This window comes from Falco cherrug, chromosome 1 (genome assembly GCF_023634085.1).
Source record: "Falco cherrug isolate bFalChe1 chromosome 1, bFalChe1.pri, whole genome shotgun sequence".
In the NCBI taxonomy this organism is placed as follows: Eukaryota; Metazoa; Chordata; class Aves; order Falconiformes; family Falconidae; genus Falco; species Falco cherrug.
The window spans coordinates 53,948,961-53,969,718 of record NC_073697.1 but is presented as its reverse complement, the minus strand read 5'-3'; the positions used below and the strand labels follow the sequence as shown (position 1 = coordinate 53,969,718).

General features: G+C 34.8%; 1 protein-coding gene across 2 annotated transcripts in view; it reads left to right on the top strand.

Annotated features, from left to right (window-relative positions):
- Nucleotides 1-20,758, top strand: part of RAB28 (RAB28, member RAS oncogene family) — a 66,134-nt gene that overhangs the window by 40,856 nt on the left and 4,520 nt on the right. For both annotated transcript variants that reach the window (XM_055718157.1, XM_055718148.1), the window contains exons 5-6: nt 14,302-14,405; nt 17,227-17,304. In XM_055718157.1, the coding sequence (XP_055574132.1) occupies nt 14,302-14,405; nt 17,227-17,304 (182 nt within the window). The remainder of the gene's footprint in view (nt 1-14,301; nt 14,406-17,226; nt 17,305-20,758) is intronic.

Here is a 20,758-nt window from a genome sequence, read left to right as displayed (position 1 = left end):
CCAGTTTCAGGAGGTGGTTTTGCAATTAACTTAAACCAGTTCATCTTTTGTCAACTGTAGTTGTGGTAGCATTGCCCAGAGAGGTGTTTCAGTTCACTGATCCAGCCTAAGCTGAACAGAACAATGGCAAGAGTTCTTGTTTGAATGAACTCCTGGATTCCTTTTATTCTGCAGTGGTACTATCACACGAGAAGGTTTGGAAGTGCTTAACTAGCAGCAAAAGGAAAGCCAGGACCATCTATTTGATTTGCAATTATGGTAGCTTAAGAGCTGCTGAAGAAGCTACCACTTTTCTAACTCTTAATTTCAGGCCAGCCCCTTTCACTGAACTATCTACTTTCTTCAAAAAAGTTATTTTGGTGTGAGGTTTTGTGGGTTTGGTGGTTTTTTGTTATTGTTTTGTTTTTGTTTGTTTGCTTTTTCCTTGTGTGTGTGTGTATGAGGGAGACAAGAAGAAGGTATTAGAGGGAGCTGGATTGCTCTGCACAGCCAGATGGCCATGTTCGCTCTGAGAAGAGTATGGACTCTGCTTTGTTAGATTGCTAACAATCAAATTACGTACAAAGTACTTTTCTTATTCCTTTGGGTCCTTTATGCAATATGTAGCTTTAAGTCTTGGACAAAGTTGTTAATGATTTCTGTTCAGCCCCTTGAGTTTGTTCCTCTTGCTCAGCTGAGACTGGTTAGTACTGTAAGGTTGCAATATTAGTATATTCTGTCTTAGTATATGCGCTATTTGAAGTTTTTAATTTGTTTGGAAAAATAGTAGATACAAATATTGCAGAAGAGCTTTTGTAGCTTTTCCTCAGTATCTGACTCAATTATAGTCTTCTGTTAAATTGATGGCTTGGACCAAAGCGTTCACATCATAGTAGAAATTTATGTCAGGAAGAATGAAGCTATATGCTCATTCTGCTTGGAGACAAGAACAGTTCTTCAGTACAATGGTGAACCAATGATTGATATATTGATTTAAAATCAGGTGGGTTTTTTTGCATGGGTGACTAGTTAGTAATAATGAGATATCTGAGTTGGCAAATTTTACAGTCCCATTTCTGCTGTCTGGTTTGAAATCATATTGTTGAAATATGGTTTGAATTCAGTTCTTTGTAGCCTTTGAAATGTTGTGGCTCAATTTAGGAAATAGCTGATAAATTTACTATCAGTGATCTGAATATGTTTGGTTTTCATTTCTCCTTTTATAGTTAATTGGAGTATGTTACCTTTCTTTACTAAGCAGTCTTAATTTTTTCTTATAAAAAGTAATTTAATATAAAGTTGAGTTGTACAATTAATTTTTTAACTGCCAGTTGAAAACAGTTTGGCTCAGTAGTAGCTAGTTACAAAAGCTTCCAAATGGAAGAAAAATTGGGCTGCTGTCAAACAGATTTGATACACATGGAACAGTTAAGCAGTAATAAATTGCCTAGTAACTGAGTAATTTCACTCAGATATGTGCCAATCTAGCCTCTACATTGAAGAAGTTTGGAAGAAGAACTGATGTTTGAAATTGCTTAATGCTGGAGGTTTATTGTAATAACAATAATACTGACTTGGCCTGATCTTTGAACATTTAAGGTTTGTTTTTATATCCCAGTGAATGATTTCATGTTCATTTATAATTTTTGTTGTGGGAGAGCTCCCAGAGGGGTATGTGGGAGAAGCACTAAGTATCTCCAACTCTTTATTACATCTGCTGGAAGCAACAATGGAATCAGGCATAGAAGGGCCCTGGAGGTGATCTGGGTTGGCTCTGTTAGCAGCAAGTAATTCAGAGTACTGGATAAAAGCATCACACTTGAGATGATAGCCAGTTTTTTAACATGGCTGTTTGACGTCAAGTCAGCAGAAGTATACCTGTGGAAACGGTCTATATAGATGGATGCAACAGTGGCCATCAAGAATGCTAGAGTGGGTCCTGTGTGGAATTGTTATTTATTAAGTGAATGCTTTTTATAGGAAGAAATTTTGTATTAATAGTTCATTTCCATGGCTTCATGAAATATATTGCTCTGGGATATATTCCTATGCATTATTTTGAGAACACTGTTTTAGGAACTGCTATGTAAGGATAAAGCTTTTTGCTTGATGTTATCCTATGTCCAGATTTACTATTTTTGGAAGAAATTACTTGTACAACTGTACCTGGTTTGCAAGGTGCTGTAGAATGTTTGAATTATAGGCAGTGCTGCAAATGTGTCTAACATTTTATGGGGTTTTGGAGCGGGAAGGTAGTTGAGGTTTGTTTTGTATTCTGTCTATAACTACAGACTGCATGTAATTTCTTAATAAGGAGATACCTGCCTTTAATAACATGAAAAATATAGTTTTTCGTATGCAGTAGTGAGACTGACTTGGTTAAATTGCCTGCCCTTTTGAATGCTGACCAGGAATTCAGCCCTTGCGAGCTCACAGAAGCTTCAGTTCCATGATGGCTGGTTTTGTGGTGAAGCCAGTTTACAGCTTGAAGTAAGCACTGCAACCCCATGGGAAATCAGATCTGTGACTTGATCTGGGTTAAGTAGAACATTGCAAAAAAAAAAAAAGAGGCTGTTTTTAATGTATGAGTTGTGTGGCCTCCGAAGTAGGTGAGGAGAGAATAGTGCGCCGTGGCATGAGGGTGGGAACGAGCAACCAGGAGTGGGACAGGTTGGTGAGATTTTCCGAGCTTTGGTGCTGTCATCGGTAGGTCTTGAAACTGTGACTGGAAACTCTTGCTGTTGACTGCAAAAGGGGACAGATGTGAGTGATTAAAGATAGGATCTAAGAAATGTTGTATGAATTTTCATTAAGACCCCAAGACATTGAATTTATGAAATTATAGTAAGCTTTATATTTTATGGCTGTCAATTCACTAAATCTTTGTGAATTTTAGAATGAGAGATCATTTAATAGTGTTCTTCGTATTTAAATGAAGATGACTGTACCTTGTCCTGGGATTGATAAATTCAGTGATGATGTACTAGATACATCAAAATTAGAGAAAATATTTGAGAGATGAAAAAAAGCTGATCTATCCATGGCTTGCAGATATATTGGACTAGCACCATCTTCTGAATGTTTAGTACATTACAGCTTTATGTTTTCACTAAGGTGTTAAAGAATGTTTTAAAAAAATTAATTCAACTTCGAATATCAGTAATCACAGTGCTGTCATATGTTTTTGACACTGTTAAGTTTATGAAATTATTAAATTAAACCAAAACAAAGGATATCTATTGTTGAATTAGTGAGAAATTAAGATATTTTTTAAAAATACTTTTTAAACTTCTGTCCTAAAAAGTAGATTTAATATTACAAGAAGGGGAACTATTGTTTGAAAAAAAGCTATTGAAATCCAGCAATTTGTCACTAGCAGTTCAGATAAATCAATTTAAGCAGCTTTTTGAAAGTTTCAGTTATCCTGATAAAAATTGTTCCATGTTGAATCAAAGAAGAGTCTGTTGTTTTTCTGTCAGCAAGCTTTGTTTCAGAGTGCTTGGGCAGTCATTAAATTTTGATATAGTGAAGTTTGGGAACTACCTGCAAAAATGGTAGGTAATGCGTAATGGAGAAATGTATTTTTTGAAGTCAACTATTATTTGGTCAAAATAATTTGTCCAGAGGAGTTCATATTAACATTTAAAAATATGTATTGCAGTTACTGTGGTGTTAAAAATATTATTACAAGACTGTGAATCAAGTAATTATGTGTTTTTCATGTGTTGCTTTGTAAAGGGTAACGTTATATTGGTGAGAGGTGTAGATTGTAAATGGTGTAACTTTTTTATTTTAGTGACTAAAACATTGGCAATGAGAAAATGACATATCACTTGAAACTTGTTTTTTTCCAATTTGTGTGTTTAATTAGTGTGTTTGAAGTATGCTGGATCCAAAACATGAAATAGTATGTTTATTACTTGTAAAAACTTTTAAGAATGTGAGAAGAAATGCTGCAGCTGGAGTTTCAGATATACAAAATAATTATTACATATGTTTATGCTCTATTGTATTTGACTTATGGTACTTAATTAACAAAATTGTAATTTCTCTGAAATGGTCACTGTAATGCTATTACTGTATCATTTATAATTTCATTAGATATTTCATTATCTAATGCCAGTGTGTTAAACTGTGTGCCTGTGAGGACTGGAATTCCAGCTGTTGTTGGGCATCCTGGGTCATGCTTTGTGTGAGTACAGGTTAGTTTGTTTTGTTTTCTCAGTTCATGTTCAGCTGTGTTCCTGTGCTGTGCTGGTCACTGTGACTGCCCAGTGATTTTTATAATTGAATAAATACAGTGAGAAAAATCCATCTGGGGGGCCCATCCCTGCTATTTTCTCATTTCTCCTTGTCTCCAGGAAGCAGCTATTTATAAAGATGTTTGAGTCCAGATTAACAGCTTTAATTTAATAAAGAAGTAAAACTAATTGCTATCAAATTTCTCATTGGCACAAAGATTAGGAAGGCCGAATAGAAGTGTTGAAGAAGATGAAAGGAAAGATGATTTAGTGCACAAAGCAATGAGTTAATGGTTCAGTGAAACTTCATGTGATCTTAGGCAAGGCTTTAAATTTATCTTTTCATACCATGTTTCATTTTTCCATGTGTAAAAATAAGAATAGTATTTGCCTAATTTACTGGGAAGAGAATTAATCAGCAAATGATCTGTTGGTAATTGCGGGATGCTTTTTGCAGGGAGGTAATTGCAGGCCCATGTGAGTCTGACTGACTGGATAAAAAGCAACAGTGAACAAACTGTCTTCTTTTGAGGAGGAGCTTGTAATCTTAGGATATGTTTCTCTATGGAAAGTAAAAAAAATAACCAAAGGTGTCAAATTAAAGATCATTAAAGTCCTGTGAGATGATGCTTTTCAGAGGCATTAATTTGTGGAAGCTGGGCTGTTCATTCTCCATAAGTTCATTGTCCAGTATGCACAAAAGAGTTTGTTCTTTTGTTCACATCCCCACTTCATTTAACTTACCCTAAGGGTGTGTTTATTTAGGTCTGTACACTGCAGACAGTAAACAGGTAAAATGTAGTAAAATCATCTGCACAGAAGTCTGTGCTGCCACCTCTAAACTCCTAGTGCCCAGATTAATGCATTTCAAGTTGACTTGGTCATCTCTTTGCGATGCCACTGTCCGCTGTCTAGATAAGTCTTCAGTGTACTCAGTCACTTGAGTTGCAGGGTGGGGAGATAACAGTCAAGACATGCCTTTCACCCTCCTCTCTTACTTTCTGTGTCCTTATATACCCTTTTAAAAAGGCAAAAAAGGGCAGAGTTGTTCAAATTATGTTTTAATCCTAAAATAATATTACAAGGTGACTCAGTTGTGTGTATTTGTTTAATAATATGATCTTTTTTGACTATTTGTTTCAAAAAATGCCTGCATTAGGGGTAGGGATAAGGAGTATAGGTACCTAACAGAAGGGATCAGATTCTGTTAGTGTAATCTGAAGTCTGTTTGTCAAATGATGATAAATGCTTACAAGAACTTCTGCCAAGAATTTATTAAAAAATTTAAATGGGAAATGTCTAGCTGAGGGAAAAAATATTCTTATTTTCTCTTTATGTATCTCTTCAAGCTGTGTAAGCCAGTCATCTGTCATCCTAGTTTTGAAAAGAAACTTGGGTGTGTTCTTTTTTTCTTCATAAGAATTTTACTCTCATATGAAAAGATGCCTGCTGTTTGTATTTGTAAAGGTTAACATATCTTCTTAAAAATGACCTGTCATCTACCAAACATACATGCTTGTTATTAGGTGAGAATCTTTTCATGGTATGTCCTCTATATTTAGTTGAACATGTGCTGAGATGGAGGCATTTGCTTCTGGGTGCTCTTGTTTTTTGTTAAAACCTGTTTTAGATCTGGGAAATGTTAACCTCACTAACCTTTTGTCTTCTAAAGATACTCAAGAACCACTGTGTTTTATAGCTTTAGAAAGAAATGCTGTTATTCTTTATTGTTTAATAGTTTTAGAAAGTCTCATTTAAGATGGGCTGTTTTTATCTAGAAAACTTTAATATAAAGACTACAGCTACTTCTATAAATAAAAATCAAAGAGAACCTGTCCTGCTGAAACATTCTTTTTTATTTTCTGTGCTAAAACACTTTTCATCAATGTAATTTTGTGTGAATTACCCTTATTCTAAGAAGCTCATCGCAGATTTTGTCTTCCTTTGTCATTCTGTAAGAGGAAAGAGAATTCCACATAGGCTTTGTAAAAATAAGTGGAGGCCCATAAGAGAGGTATGCATAAACCCAGGCAAACCTCACTTCACAGGCAAAAGATGCCTTTCTGTTTTTAATTGGAGACCTAGGAATTGGTCACCTTTCCTTTCCCATATTAGGCATACACTTTCTTGTTTTGTATCTGTAGGAATTTGTGTTTTGGTTTAGAAGGTGCTCAGATCATAGATTAGGCATTTAGAAAGTTATATTTTTCTTTAATAATTGAGAAGAATATTTGCTGATAAATCTGGGGTTTTTTTTAGGGAAGCGTTAGTGTTTTGTGTAAATTACAAGTCTTTAAGCTATCATTTTTTTTGCTTTCTGAAACCAGTAATTTCCTGTTGTAACTGGAAATGTTAAGTATAGTTTTTAAAGTATTAAAATGCAGCACCAGCTATTATTATTCTGCCTTAACAAGTCTTCTAATACAACATCTGATTTGTTACTGTGTCCTCATAGGGAAGCATCAGGAGTAGTGTGCATGACAGTGAGAAAGTAAACACATGCTTGCAATCAAATTAATGTATTTCATCTGTCTTCAACTAATAACAATCTGTCATGCTATCTATCTGAGAAGAGGCATAAACAGTTTATTTTGTGTTTGGAATAACTTCCTGGAGGTAGTTAATGTGACATGTAGTTTGTCTGACATGAGTATAACCAGATCAACACTCTAGATGTTTTCTTGATAACCTGAAAAAATTACTGAGAAAATCTGTACTGGAACTATATTTATATTTCTGTTTGAGCTTCCTTAAATCAGAGTAGTGGCATGGTTTTCAGGACTTCCATGAAAGAATTTCCTTTTCTTGGTGGTTATACAATTTTAGTGCGAGGAAAAAGATTGAAAGTATTAATAAAAATTTAACTACAAAAAGCTGCAGTTTGCACTCTGACATTGAGGTTTGAGTATTTGAGAAGTGTTTACTGTAGTAATTTAACAGTACCAAGTCAAAACTGATTTTTAAAAAGCTAGGTAATACATAAAGTGTGATAGTACTGCAGACTCAGTAAAGTTTGTTGTCAAATTAATTATGATTTCTGCATAACTCTGGTTATGCTTATGTTATATCAGATAATAATAATTAATATCACTTATTTGTAATGTCAGATTATTTTTTTATTTACACAGAAAGAACCTTTGTGTCTAATTGTGAAAGTGCACTTGCTTGAAGTTCTAAGTAACCCATTCAAATATTCTTTAAAAGCTAAGGCATAGTGAAATAGCTCCATCTTTTAGTGGGAAAGCAGTAGGTTACTGGTAAGCTGAGCAATAAAAATCTGGGGAGGTTTTTTTGTTGCTTTTTTAATCTTATTTTCTTTGGAGTGATGGTAGAATTAGAATTAAAACTGGGTTATATTGCTTATGGCAGAGGAGGCCTGAAAGGGGTCCCTTCTGGCCAGAGCGGTGGGACCGGCTAAGCTGTGCTCTGCTGAGGTGCTGTGGGGCAGAGGTCTGATAAACCAGGCAGTGAAGCCAGTAAAGCCCAGAATGCTGCCTCCAGTCTTCATCCAAATTTCTGGTTTGTCCCTTAGAATAGTAGATATTTGGCACCTCTTAAAGAAGTCCTTCTTTTATTCCACTTTTGCTTGTGCATGGGAGAAGCAGAACCTTCACGCTCTGAAATTAAACTGACTGCAGTTGTTGAGCAGTGTGTACTGCACGAGGGTAATTCTGTGTAACAGTATTGTCGTCTTCAGTTTGTTAGGTTTTCAGCTGTTCAGGCTGGGTTTGTCCTTAAGAAATCATTGTGAAATTATAGCAAAAAATAGGATGAAAAAAAGGTAGTCATATACAGCCCCCTTTTCTATGACCCTGGAGTATTTTCAGAAGAGAAAATGTGTACATAATTTTAAGCACATGTAAATCAAATTAATAAATTATTAAAGCATTTTACTTGTCATGTCTGTGTGGGCTAATTGTGATAGCTCATTATTTAAACATTATGTAATTTTATACCTTGTGTGAACAGCTGCAAATACTTTGCAGAAAGATTTATATTTCATTTTTCACAGCATACTATAAAAGAATATATTTTTGTGTGGTACCATAGATTAATACAGATGTTTACTCATAACTTCAAAACTACCTTTAATGATATTAAAAGATGAAAAAGTTATAAAATGCACGATAACTGCAAAACTAGATAGTTGTAAAGTCATTTATGTGTTAATACCAGTTTTAATGGCAATTACTGTAATTATGAATGAAAAAAAAGTTCAGCTTGGACAGGAGAACTGCCCATTTGTAACGGACTCCCTCGTGGTTACTGCAGTTGCAAGGTTTGAAAGTGAAAGACGGTCAGATCTGGGTGGATAGGTGTCCCTTTACTGAAATTCTCTGAACTGTCTCTTTCATGTTGCTTTTCATACATATGGTTTAGAAAGTGGTTAGGTTAGTTATCACTGGTATAATCATCTAAAATGTCTGCATAGTTTTCAAGTGTAATCTCATGATCCAGGAGAAATACCCACAAACTATTAAACAGTCGGACTTGCTTAACATGCATTATGCATGCCACTCAGCTGTTTAGACCATTCTGAACAAGTACTGTCACTATTTTTTCAGCTGCTTGGAAGTACCTGTACAACTTTTATATTTGTGTTTCTTCCAGAATTACCCGAAAGGAAGATTCATGTAAAATGGATGTTTTCCGACTTAAAAAAACCCTGTAGTTTTACATGGAGTTCTTCTCCACTGATGTTATGAAAGAAGAGACTGGCAGCCCTGTGGGAAAGGGAGATAAATAGCATGAGGAGCAGCCTTTACATTTTGCAAAAATGGTGTTCTGTTGTCTTTTTAGAGTATGTGCAGTTATTTGCTTGTGTGACAATATTTAAATCAAAATATTCTATTATTACATTTTTGGCATTTTGAAAGAATATAAAACTGGAACATTGATCTCTTCTAACTGTTGATACATATTTTAAAATTCTTACTGCCTTTGTGTTTGTGCCAGTTGTATTACTCTGGTAAATTGTTACACATATTTTATTATTGCCTTAATTTGAAGACAATACAGCTGTGGGATTTGATACCACACTTTATTCCTTGAAGCAAACTCTGATGAGCTAATCATATTTGTTCTAGTTCATTTCAATGAAGCAGGTGAGCTAAAGTGGTATTTAAGCTGTTTGTTGGTTTTCCCCGTATATATGGTGTAATGGAATGGAAATGATTGTCCCTGCACAGTGGTGCTATGTGGCTTGTTGCAGGCTTTTTTTATCTTATGGAATGGTACGTATATCTGAATAGCGTAAGAGAAACATATTTGGCATTATTTTATTTACCATTAGTGGTTTCAGAGTCTCAGGTAAAAAGTAGCAGAATCATTCAATCAAGACTGAATTGCTCTTGAAGCACCCATTTGTGTTTTATCCAGCACTTCCTCGTGTTTTTCCCTTGCTCCTACCCAGTAAACTAAAATTTCAGTGACTTACTCTTAATTTCTCAAGAAAAGTTATGTAGAGATTTTTCTTTGAATAACTATTTATACTGTCTCAAGTGTTTGCTCAGAATTTTTCTATTTGATATCTAGCCTTTCAGACAGTCATTGAAAATAGGGTTTCCTTTTCCATTTTGAGTTACCACTATTAGCTTTTCACTGCAAATAAGTAATGTATAGCAGCAGTTCAAAAGATAATGAAAATGTTTTTTGTATAAATCACCTGAAGGTGTGACCTAATCAAATCTCTCTGGTCCTAACTTAAAATGACTGTTTTGTCCTTCTTCCAAATGTCACTTGCTCTCCACAGAGGTGTTTACTTCATGATGGTGTTTACTTCGTTTTCCTTACCTAAATTCTGCAATATTTTTACCTATTTTTCTTCTCACATCTTCAGGAATGCCTTAAAGGGAATATCTTTGGGATTTCTGTGGGAGTTCCATACTTCTCTCATAGGATTCTGTTTTCTTTTTTCACCTCACTAGAACTCTGTTTAGTCTCACCTACAAATCAAAACGGAATTCTCTAGAGTTCATGAGAAGCAAGTATTTTAGTAAGTCTTACCTACTTTTGCTACAGCAGACACTGATCTATGCTGGTTTCATCTTTGAGGGGAGATTTTCACTTGGATCTGTTTGGGTTGGTGGCAGTCGTGTCTGAATTCCTGAGGTTCCTAATCTATTTTTGTTGTGCCAGTATCTTTATGGGATACCTGTACATACAAACGTGTGTAGATCTGTTACTTATGGAGCAGCAATTTGTCTTGCTAGTTTTAATTAAAATTACTCTTCACACTAGACAAGCTTAAAGGTGAATGTTTAATTGTATTCCAGGGAAGCAAAAAGCTGGGCTCTTGACTAGTTGGTTGGAAACAGAGTTGCAGGAGGGGAAACATCCTCCAAAAAAATTCTCCATTCTCTCCATATATCTGTCAACTATGGGTTGCCAATCAGGCGAACAATACTATGACCTATCTCCCCTCACCATTGTTCGTGATGTCTGTCTGCTTCTTCCAATTTCAGTTTTCATGTGGTTCATTTCAGTATTCTATTTAATGCAAATAAACGGAGTGGTTCCTCTATAGTCAAGGAATTAGCAAGGTACTCCTTTTACACTTTAACTATGGCTTTGGTAACTTACACCTTTAACTGCCATTCCTACATGTTGGTCCCATTTTTAAGAGCTTTAGAATATTAGAAGTGCTAGATCAAAGAAATAATCTCACCGCATTCTGTAAGATTTACACATTTTAGGGTTGCTTTAGCTTTTCATGATCAGAAAACATAATTTATTAATGTAGATAGCAGTTTGTGTTCCAGCACTTAACCCAAAGTACTAATTTGTAACATTTGTGTTCTTTAGAGAGTCACCGTTTGCAAATGGTTAAGTCTCTTTTCACTTTTCCAACAAAAATCCTTGTGTCACCTTTAGACATCCCATTGTGAATTTCTAGGCATCAGTTTATATTCTACTTGGTAAAAATGGAGCTATTAAGTTTTCCCCTGCTATTGTAGTCTTTCTCATTCTGTTCAGATGAGGAGGATGACTGTACCATCTGGCATGTAAGCTTCATTTTGGGCCGTTCTCTAAATGTTTGTGTTTGATGTGTATCCAAATCTTACAGATTCTTTCTTTGAGACCTTTGTTAGATATGGCCTATCATAACCATTACCACAGTTCAGATGTTCTTATTTTGCATCTTAATTTCAGTATTTCCTTTTCCTTGGCCAATGCAATGTTATCTAGTCATTTTAGAATATTCTGCAAGATTGTTTTCTTGGTTTGTAAAAATCAAAATGTATTTATGTATCTGATTCTCTTTCTTTTTATCCAGAACTTACTTCTCTTTGCCTTTACACTTTTCATGGGCTTAAGTGCCTTCTAGTACCATCCTTCATCCCAAGATATCTATTCCTGCTGTTAATTGGCTCATCATATGAGCCTGCATTGGCCAGCTGTTAGTTTTCTGTCTATGAAGTCCCTGCATTTCTTCTAAACATCTTTTTAGAAAATCATTTTTCTCCCCCAAATTCCTCCTTAAAGTCTTTTTGCTGCTATGTCTAAATAAAAGCTGGACAAGACTTATCTCCTGGTGTGCTAAGAATTCTGCCTGTCGAGCTGACCAATGTCAGATGTTCAAAAAAAAGGACCACAGCATACCATTCACCCTGTTTTAGCTGATCTTCAGTAACTATGATCGTGCCCTTAGCCTGTAGCAATGCAAAGTAATTTGAACTAGCATAGTCATTGACTGCAAACTGCAGCTTTGTATGGTTAAATATTTATTAATGCTTGAAACCCTTTTCTTGTACTAAAACTGTGCTCTCTTTCATTGAGAGCTAATGTAACATGAATTGCCTTGCATTTACAGAGGACTGAGAGTGTGCACATGCACAGCTATCTGGCAGTTATCTAGCATAACAGTAGCCATACAGTTCATAGCAGGCTGCCCATCATTCAGAAGGCACAAGGTGAAATACTTGTAAGTGGGGAGAGGGACTGAGAATTATGCAAAATTCAGAAACATAATTTAATTTAATTTTCACTTCCAGTCCGTTAGACTTTTAATTTCTCTACTGTAGTAAAGTACATGCTCCACTAACCATCTATTATTATTGATGTTTCTTTGAATAGAACATAGGAGGCGTTTGAGGATATGGTTTCCGGTATGGCAGTGACATTGTCTTCCTGGAAATTCATCAACCTTTTAGAATGCTGTTGTGTTTTTCTACTTCCTTTTCTTTCCTTCCTGGGAAAGAGAGTTTGAGAGACTGTAACTTGTGAGCTTGTGTTTATGGACTTACATAAGCACACCATGGTATTTTAGAGCAATCAGTGTAAATGCTATCTATCTATTTATTTATTTCTGTTGTAATCGTGTGTAGGTTTTTAGAGTTGGGTATAGTTGAAGAAATACAGTGAGTGAAACTTGGAGGTGGGGTTAAGGTTCTTTTAAGAAGCTCATCAAATAAAAATAAAGAAAATATATTTATTTTTCCCAAAAGAGTAATCTCACTGTTGTGCTTTCCAAGCTGCACTTAAAGCTAGTATGTGAAGAGTAAAAATAATGTTAATAATGATATGGTTTAGGCAGTATGCTGTGTTTTATTCTTAAAAGTGTTTTAAGAGGCTCTTTTCTGGTAGTTATTTTTCAGAGAAAAAAGTTAAGTAGCTATTACATAGACTGCTTGAGTTTTTAACAAAATTGTTATTGACTTTGGGGTTTATCTTAGTAGATGTATTTGTTCTTCCTATTTTTTGTGAAACTATATATTCTGCGTTTAGTATTACGAAAAACTGTACTGCAAACATTAGTGTTAATAGCTTAGTATTTTAGTCCTTCACAAATTAATGCCTGTGGTAACTGGATGATTTTAGGCCTGTTCTTATAAACAAGGCTTTACTGATGTGCAAGGAACAGTAATAATTGGCAAAAACTCCACATTAACCAAGGTAAGCAGTATAAATGGGGTGTAGGAATCCCCTGTTAGACTAAAAATCTCCAAGAGAAAATCTCCAGAGCTTACAAATTAAAGACCTCCAGTATCATTGTAAAATAAAGCCTTTTATGTAGTAGGAGAGCATTTTTTCAGCTGATAATCAAATGACACTATTATGCAGACTTACTAGATTTGCAAATTTACAAGTTTTTACAAGTCAGTTGGGTCCCTTCCTCAGGAAATCAGTTTAAGTTTTTTTTTCCTGTATTGACTGAAAGAGCCTGGTTGTCCTTAAATCCTTCTGAATATATTTGCCTTATAATTTGTCAGCATTGAGTCAACACCCTTATAGGAACTGTAATGCAATAAAAGAGAGAAACTGTTCAATATAGTTTCCAGTTACCTTAGGATCAGATTTGGAGAAACTGGAATGTACACAATAAAATCTGTGCAAGATTTGAGTTCCATGTTGTTTTGGAAGCAACTGGTGTTTTTAAACATAAAATACCATTTGAAAGCTTCGCTCTATTTGCAATGGTTGTAAAATGATAAAAATGAAAATGCGTGTGACACGTGAAATTTTACTGTTTTTAATTTTCTGAACCATACCTTTGTGGAATTGAAAGCTTCATGTGCAAGTAACTAAGCATCAGTGTTTTTACTCGGTTAATTTTTATTATAGGGAATGTTTTTGCTCTACCATGTACTACAATAAAGTTCTTTATAACTTGTTTACATTTTTTACTGAGGAAAAAATATGTAGATTCAGATGTGCTTGGTGAACTCTGTTTTGTAAAAGTCTTTAGATTACACTGGAATCTCCAATATGCATCATGCTTGCAAAAAAGAATGTGCAAAATTTAGTTATGTCTCAGATTTTTGCATGTAGTTAGCAGTAAAATTGTTACAAATTGTTTGTGTATCCAGAATTATATTTGTCCTTTATTTCAGATAAGAATTTGTTGCATTTGACTGTACAATTTAAATTGTGGTTTCAATTTAGTTTGCAAATAAAATTAATCTAATGTTTTTACTTATTTTTATTTTAGCAAATGATTATAAAAAGAAAGAAACTTGGATTTGCATACACCTGTGAAGGAACAGATTACATCTCATATGTTTCCAATGAAAAATTTCAAAGACAGGTAACTGAATGGGCTCCACTGTAGTAATTTTTCCTTTCTTCAAATTATTTTTAGTTGACCTGGAGCATATGCGCACAGTGAAAGTTGACAAGCACCAGCGATTTTGTCAGGAAAACAATTTCAGTAGCCATTTTGTGTCGGCCAAGACAGGAGATTCTGTGAGTAAGAAAAATAAAACCCTTGTAGATTTTTTTTGTTTTTGTTTTAAAGATGCTATTTTATTATACTCCACATATCAAACCATTGAGAACTTGGGCTGCTGCAGGTCCTTTTTGCCCTGCCTAGTTCCATGAAAAATAATCTTTGTATGAGTGTATATATTCTTTATTAGTTACAGCGGCTTCTCATCTGATTTGAAGTTTGAAGTATAGATTTTAATATGGAAATGATCTAGTTTATACATCAACAAGATGACTGAGACCAGCTGGATCTCTGTTTGCTATCTGTCTGTAGTTAAATGTATTTCTTCATTTCAGATGGATTCCCGTCTTATAGACTATCAATATAGGAACTTTCAACAGTTGATAACATCACAGGACCCTATTGCAATCAAAGTTTTTATTATGGGTCCTGAGCCATGAGAGACACTCCCTCTGCAGGTCCATTGAAATATGAACATTATGGTATTTATAATCCTTTGCAGAGTATGTTTATGAAGAGTCTTTTGACTCTGAGCTGAGTGGTTTGTTTTAGTTGGAAATGTATGGAAGAAAAGGTTCTTTTTCAGTTGACTGTATCAGTCAAATTAAATGACATCATATTGTTTTGCTAGATATCTGTCATGTGCATAATGTCACATTCCCATAAAACAGTCCTGTATCTATCTCCTTAATGTTACTTATTGACAACATAATTTATTTTTAATGTTATTGAACAGTAAGACCATGTTTAATTGTATGAGGGTATAATCCATAATCCTGTAATAGAAATGGAATCCTTATTATAAGACCTTTGATGAAACTTATACAATGGACTGCCTAATTTTATAATGTAATGTTTTTTCTGTGAAGTCTTAACAATACTGCTATTACAAACACAGTGAGTGCTGATTCTCCTTATAGTTTGTATAAAATCTTCGGCATAATTTTTAGTTTTCAGTGTGAAAAGTTGAGCTTTTTTGTAACTTTATAATACTTCACTCAATGAAATGTGCATCTGATAAAATATCTTCCTTTCTCAAGGAGACAACCTTTTTGTGGGATTTGGTAATAGGAAGAAAAACCAGTTCTTTTTATAAGGTTCAAATCTTTAACATTAAAAATTATGAATGAATCTATCTTTTTAATTGATTCATGAATTACACATCCCACTATATATGCTGATTGTACTTTTTTAAACTGTTTAAAAACAAAAGTGAATGTGAACATACCTAGAAAGCATTAGCCAGAAATCTCTGTTTAAATATCTACTAACAAAAGAAGGTATGAGTTTACAGTCATTCATTTTTAGTTTCAATATAAATTTGAATGAACTCTTTCACTGTTACCGCATAGTGGCCTTTCAAAATCTTCATGTATTTTGGTAGTTATGCAGGAAAGACAGGGTGTTTACCCTAGACAGGACAGAAGAAGAGGCCATCCATTGCTGCTGTGGATATAGTCTAGAAGAGTCTTAAATACTCAGTTAAGACAAATTATTTGTTTTGTTTACCTCAGATCTTTCCAACAAAATTGTTTGCAAAAGATAATTTAATGTACATAGAAAAGCCCGAAAGTCTCCTCAGGGGAGAAAAAAAGTCAGGAAAGATTTAGTATAGCTGTCATACTGTCCATCAAATTTCATAGCTAAAGCACTGAATTTGTGCCTAATGTTTTATGCACAAAGCATCCTTGTGGCAGACGATCTAGCTCAGTACACCTGAGAGCCTGATGCTGGTTAAAGTAGGTGTCTGGAGAAGGGAAGCCTGTTCAGGATTTCCTTTCTTGCTGTGGGGATGCCAGTAGAATAGACCAGGTAGTTCAGAGAAATAGAAATTATTTTGGAATTGACCATGGTTGTGCCATGTTGGTTGGTTGTGCCACTAATCCGTTACTGGTTTCAGTGTCAGGTATAAGGAGACATTGTGTAAATGGTAATTTTTTGATTTTTCATTGAAAATTACTAAAAGCCCTTACACAGGACTTCCCTTTTGGGAGTGGCAGCTGCATGATGAAGAGCAATGTTAGTAGTTCAGATTTTGAGCTCAGTCAAACAACGTGTAGCTTGACAGTAGTGTTCAGCCGCAGTGCAAGCTTAAGCTCCTCTCTTTAACATCTCTTGTGTTCTTTAATCTCATTTAAAATCCAGCTGCCTAAACAGTAAGATTGGTGGACTGGATTGAGATGAAGTAAAGGTGTTATTTAAGATAGTATTGCCACCCAATGTTATCTGTCAAACCGTGTCCAAACTCTAACTCTGCCAGGCTGCTGCATGCCATACAAATCTTGTTTCCTAGATGCTTCTATTCACTGCAACAACCAGAATGTTTTATAAGACTTTTCAGAACAAATGTATTATTGCTTGGCTTTTGTAATGCTAATGTTTTTTAAATGTGTGTAGTAGAGATTTTGGTGAACTTGATGCTCAGTTCTGTTGTTCTCAATTCCAGAAACCTACACCTCTGTTGCACAATATGCTGGTGATATATTTTTGTGCTAAACGTTAGTGAATACCCTTATTCATATTTTATAGCACTGAGAGTAGTATTTGAGAGGTGGGTTGTGTAAAAGCTTGTTTAAACTTCGGTCTCTGGAGGCACAGTAGAAGTTTTGCTTAACAATCCAGCATACTGTTCATTCCTTGTACTATTGTTGAGTTATTTTCTCCAATTTTTAAACAAAATTGAATGTACCAGATGAGGTTATTTTCAGATCTGTTTTGCACAGGTCATAATTTTGTATATCCCATTGTTTACAGTTCAAAAATGGTATGATACATTTGAAAGAACCTCAAGGATGTCTGTTTTTAATCATTTAAATGCAATTTAATTTTTTTCCATAGGTCTTCCTGTGTTTTCAGAGAATTGCTGCTGATATACTTGGCATCAAATTAAACAAAGCAGAATTGGAACAATCACAGGTGATTTTCCACAAATACGTATTTTTTCTTAGTATTTTATTTAGTATTAAAGGACAGTTATTTGCAATGAGGTTTTTTTTAAAGCAGCTGCATTTGTTGGTCTGAAGACAATTATTTACTTTCACAACAGCTTTTAAATAATATAATTCTATATTTATCCATCATGATAAACTTGATGAAAGAAGAAAATATATGTTCAAAAAATTAGAATAAAACCCTTTAGTTTGAGAGCTGTTTCTTTAAAAATAGTGCTTAGAATTGGTTTAGAGGTTAAAACATCTGTATGTATGCATGTAATGTACAGGTAGCATGGAAGATACTCTTATGTATACATTAAATACTGTATATTGATGTCAGATACAGTTTTTATGACAATTGTTCTTTTTTAATTCTTTACGTATTTAAAACCAAATTTCATTTTAGAACACTAAACATGTAAGTGATAGAGCATGTAAGCTTCTGTGAGTAGAAATTTTCCAAATCTATCTTCATTGTAATTATACAGTAAAAATATTAGTTGTCAGAGAGTCAGGAATTAACTATATCAAATCTTACGTTCGATAATCTCAGATTTTAGTCTTCATTGTGTACCTGTATAATACAGGACCTCAGCTGTGACTGTCTGACTCTGGGAAGGGATATTGACTTTGTAAGGTCACTATTTCCCATTTTATCCTGATATGCAAATGAGAAATTAATCCTATTCTGGTTCAGTATACCCATTCTTAGTGGCAGGCAGACCTGTGGAGTCACGCGTTTGGGGAGCTATTATGGCTCCCTGGCATCTATGATTATTTTTCTCACCCTACCAGTCCCAAATAATTGCCCCCTAAAGGAGCAGCATGATTTCTGCTCTTGCATTTTGTGTTTTGTTCTTTGCATTATGAGTGTTATCTAGGGGATTTTCTGCCATTTCCTCTGCAGTTAGAAAGGACTGAGAGAGGGGAGAACGTTCCACTGCACTAGGTGGGAAGGTCGTCAAGAAGATTGTCTCCCATTCTCTTAGATGGGTTAGCAGTCAGTTAGGGATGTGAATATAGTGATTTCACTGTGAACACATGGCAAAACCCTGCTCCATGTATGTCCTGCTGTGGACTGTAGCAGAGCTTTGCTGCAGTTGATGCTGTTCAGTAATTGCTGTATGCAAAATGGCCCTAATGAAAGCATTGTTTTAGGACCTTACAAATTAATTGGGAAAAGATGGTTTTGCCGTTTTTAAAAATTTGAGCTGTAACTATGTTAATTAAAATGTGAGTCCTTGCTTTACTATGTCTGTCAGAGTTGGAAGTCACTGAGTTTTTACCACGGAAAGTTAGGAGAGCAAAAATGTGTAATTGTTCAAGAAAGCAAGCAAGCAAGAGCGTTTCTAATATAACCCCCTTTTTCTTACCACCACCTTCTTCTAGTTCCTGCTTCTAAAAATAATTTTCCTGCCAGTAAGACTGTGTGCATAGGTTTAAACCAGAAAGATTTTATGCGAACCCAGTTTCAGAAACCTCAAAACCAGAAGATTGTCCTACTGAGGCAACCCTTACTATAATGACGTTTGAGATTACAATACACTTATTTTAAATTTACTTACTGAACCAAAAAGTAGCTGTTCTAGTGGTATAATATACTGGAACTTCTAGTTTTACCAACATTAAACAAGTACCACAAAATAAGTCAACAAGTTTATTTAAAAAAAAAAAAAGCAAAACATTTCTTAGGTAAGCTTGGTCTCCTGCTTTTTGAAATGTACAATAAATATGTAAGTTCTGAAAGTGTTTTGCCACAGCAGTGTTTACAATCTGTGTTGAAGTGGTTAACTAGAAAACTGTATTGCAAACAGTAAAATGGTAAAATACACTTACAATGCATATCTAACATGCAAAGCTAAGGTGCTTTGAAAAGATGTAATTTATAGGTAGAGAAATATTGAGTGTGTCTTTTCAATAATCCTTTACTACTAAGGCACCATCCATCTATTGTTCTGAGCTCCATGTTTATTTGCATATAAATAATTCAGCACATAAGAGTTCTTTAATTTTTCTTCGGTTGTTTAGCTAGCACTGGAACATTAGTCTTAGACCTCTCTGTGCTGTGTCGTGTTGTGTTCTGGTAACTCAGGTGTAAGCTTGTAGACAGGTATTCAAATACCTTAAAAAGAGAATATAATAAATGGGGTTATACAGAAAATGGTAGCTTTCTAAAGAAAGTGTGTATTTTTACGTTTTTTTTTAAAGTAAGAATCTTAATACAGCCCTGACTCAAGAATACATAGCTACTTATGTCAAATTGGTATCAGCTTTAAGTAGGCTTCCTCTTACCTTAGCATTGTAATTACAGTTTTTAATTTTGTTGAGCGGATCAATGCAATATGCAATACGTGGATCAGACAAAGTTTGTATTATGCAAAATTGCAGTAGCAATAGCCTATGAATAGCTAATATGCATAAATTAAATACTCACTGTGGCCCACATATTGCTGTTAATGCGTTTCCAAGCTATAGTGATAAAACTAAAAAAGATAAAAGAATTCCCAAACCCTAAAGAACCAAGAACAACAAAAGAAGAAAGAAAGAAACAAAGCCAGAAAACGGAGCTGGACAGAAAAACTTCATTGTCGCCATTCAGGTACAGCAGAAGTCTCTACGTGGTGCTACACTGTGCATGCAGCTAGAGAGAGAATGCTGGAAAGCAGCTGCCTGACTTTGCAAAGTTCTGCTAATCGAGCATAGCTTCAATCTACTCCGAACAAGCAACGGTTGTTACCAGTAAAACATTTGCTTCCTTTGAGAGTGCTATTTTGAGTGGGCTGTAAGAATTGCCCCCATTTAACTTAGTGAGAAACCAATGGGAACTGTATTGGAGGGTCTGTTGGTTGTATCTTAAGATTCATTGTTGTATGGAACCAAATACCCTGGTCACTTAAGATAGAAAAGGGAAATCTTTGCATAAAACTGGAGAAGGAAAACTAATCTTCATGTCCTCAGGGAGATGAATAGAGGGATATGTCTTGAGAGAAATTAATTAGTCTAGAGTGGAAAAGCCTAATTGGAGTAATGTGTAGATGCTGTTTCCCAATAGCATGGAGCTGATCTCTTGGCTGGAAGGACGTGGTGTGAGATGATGTTGTCATTACTAGGTTTCTGATTGACCACAGACTTTCCCTCCATCTGTAGAATAGGCATAGGGCTTTCTTAAGTTGTGGAACAGTTATGTGAGTGTGTTCCTTAAAATTTTTAGGCATTTAATACTCTAGCTATTGGACTATAAAAGTGGATAGATGGATACTAGATAAAAGCTATAAAGAAACAAATAAAACCAATACAATAGTAAGTGTGACTCATCCTTAAATCAGTAAGTACGCAAGTGTTGACTTGGATTTAATCTTTAAACAGAGTAAAATACATTTTAGTTTTTACAGATGTGCACTACTTATACGCTGGATTATATCTTTGCATTTTTCATA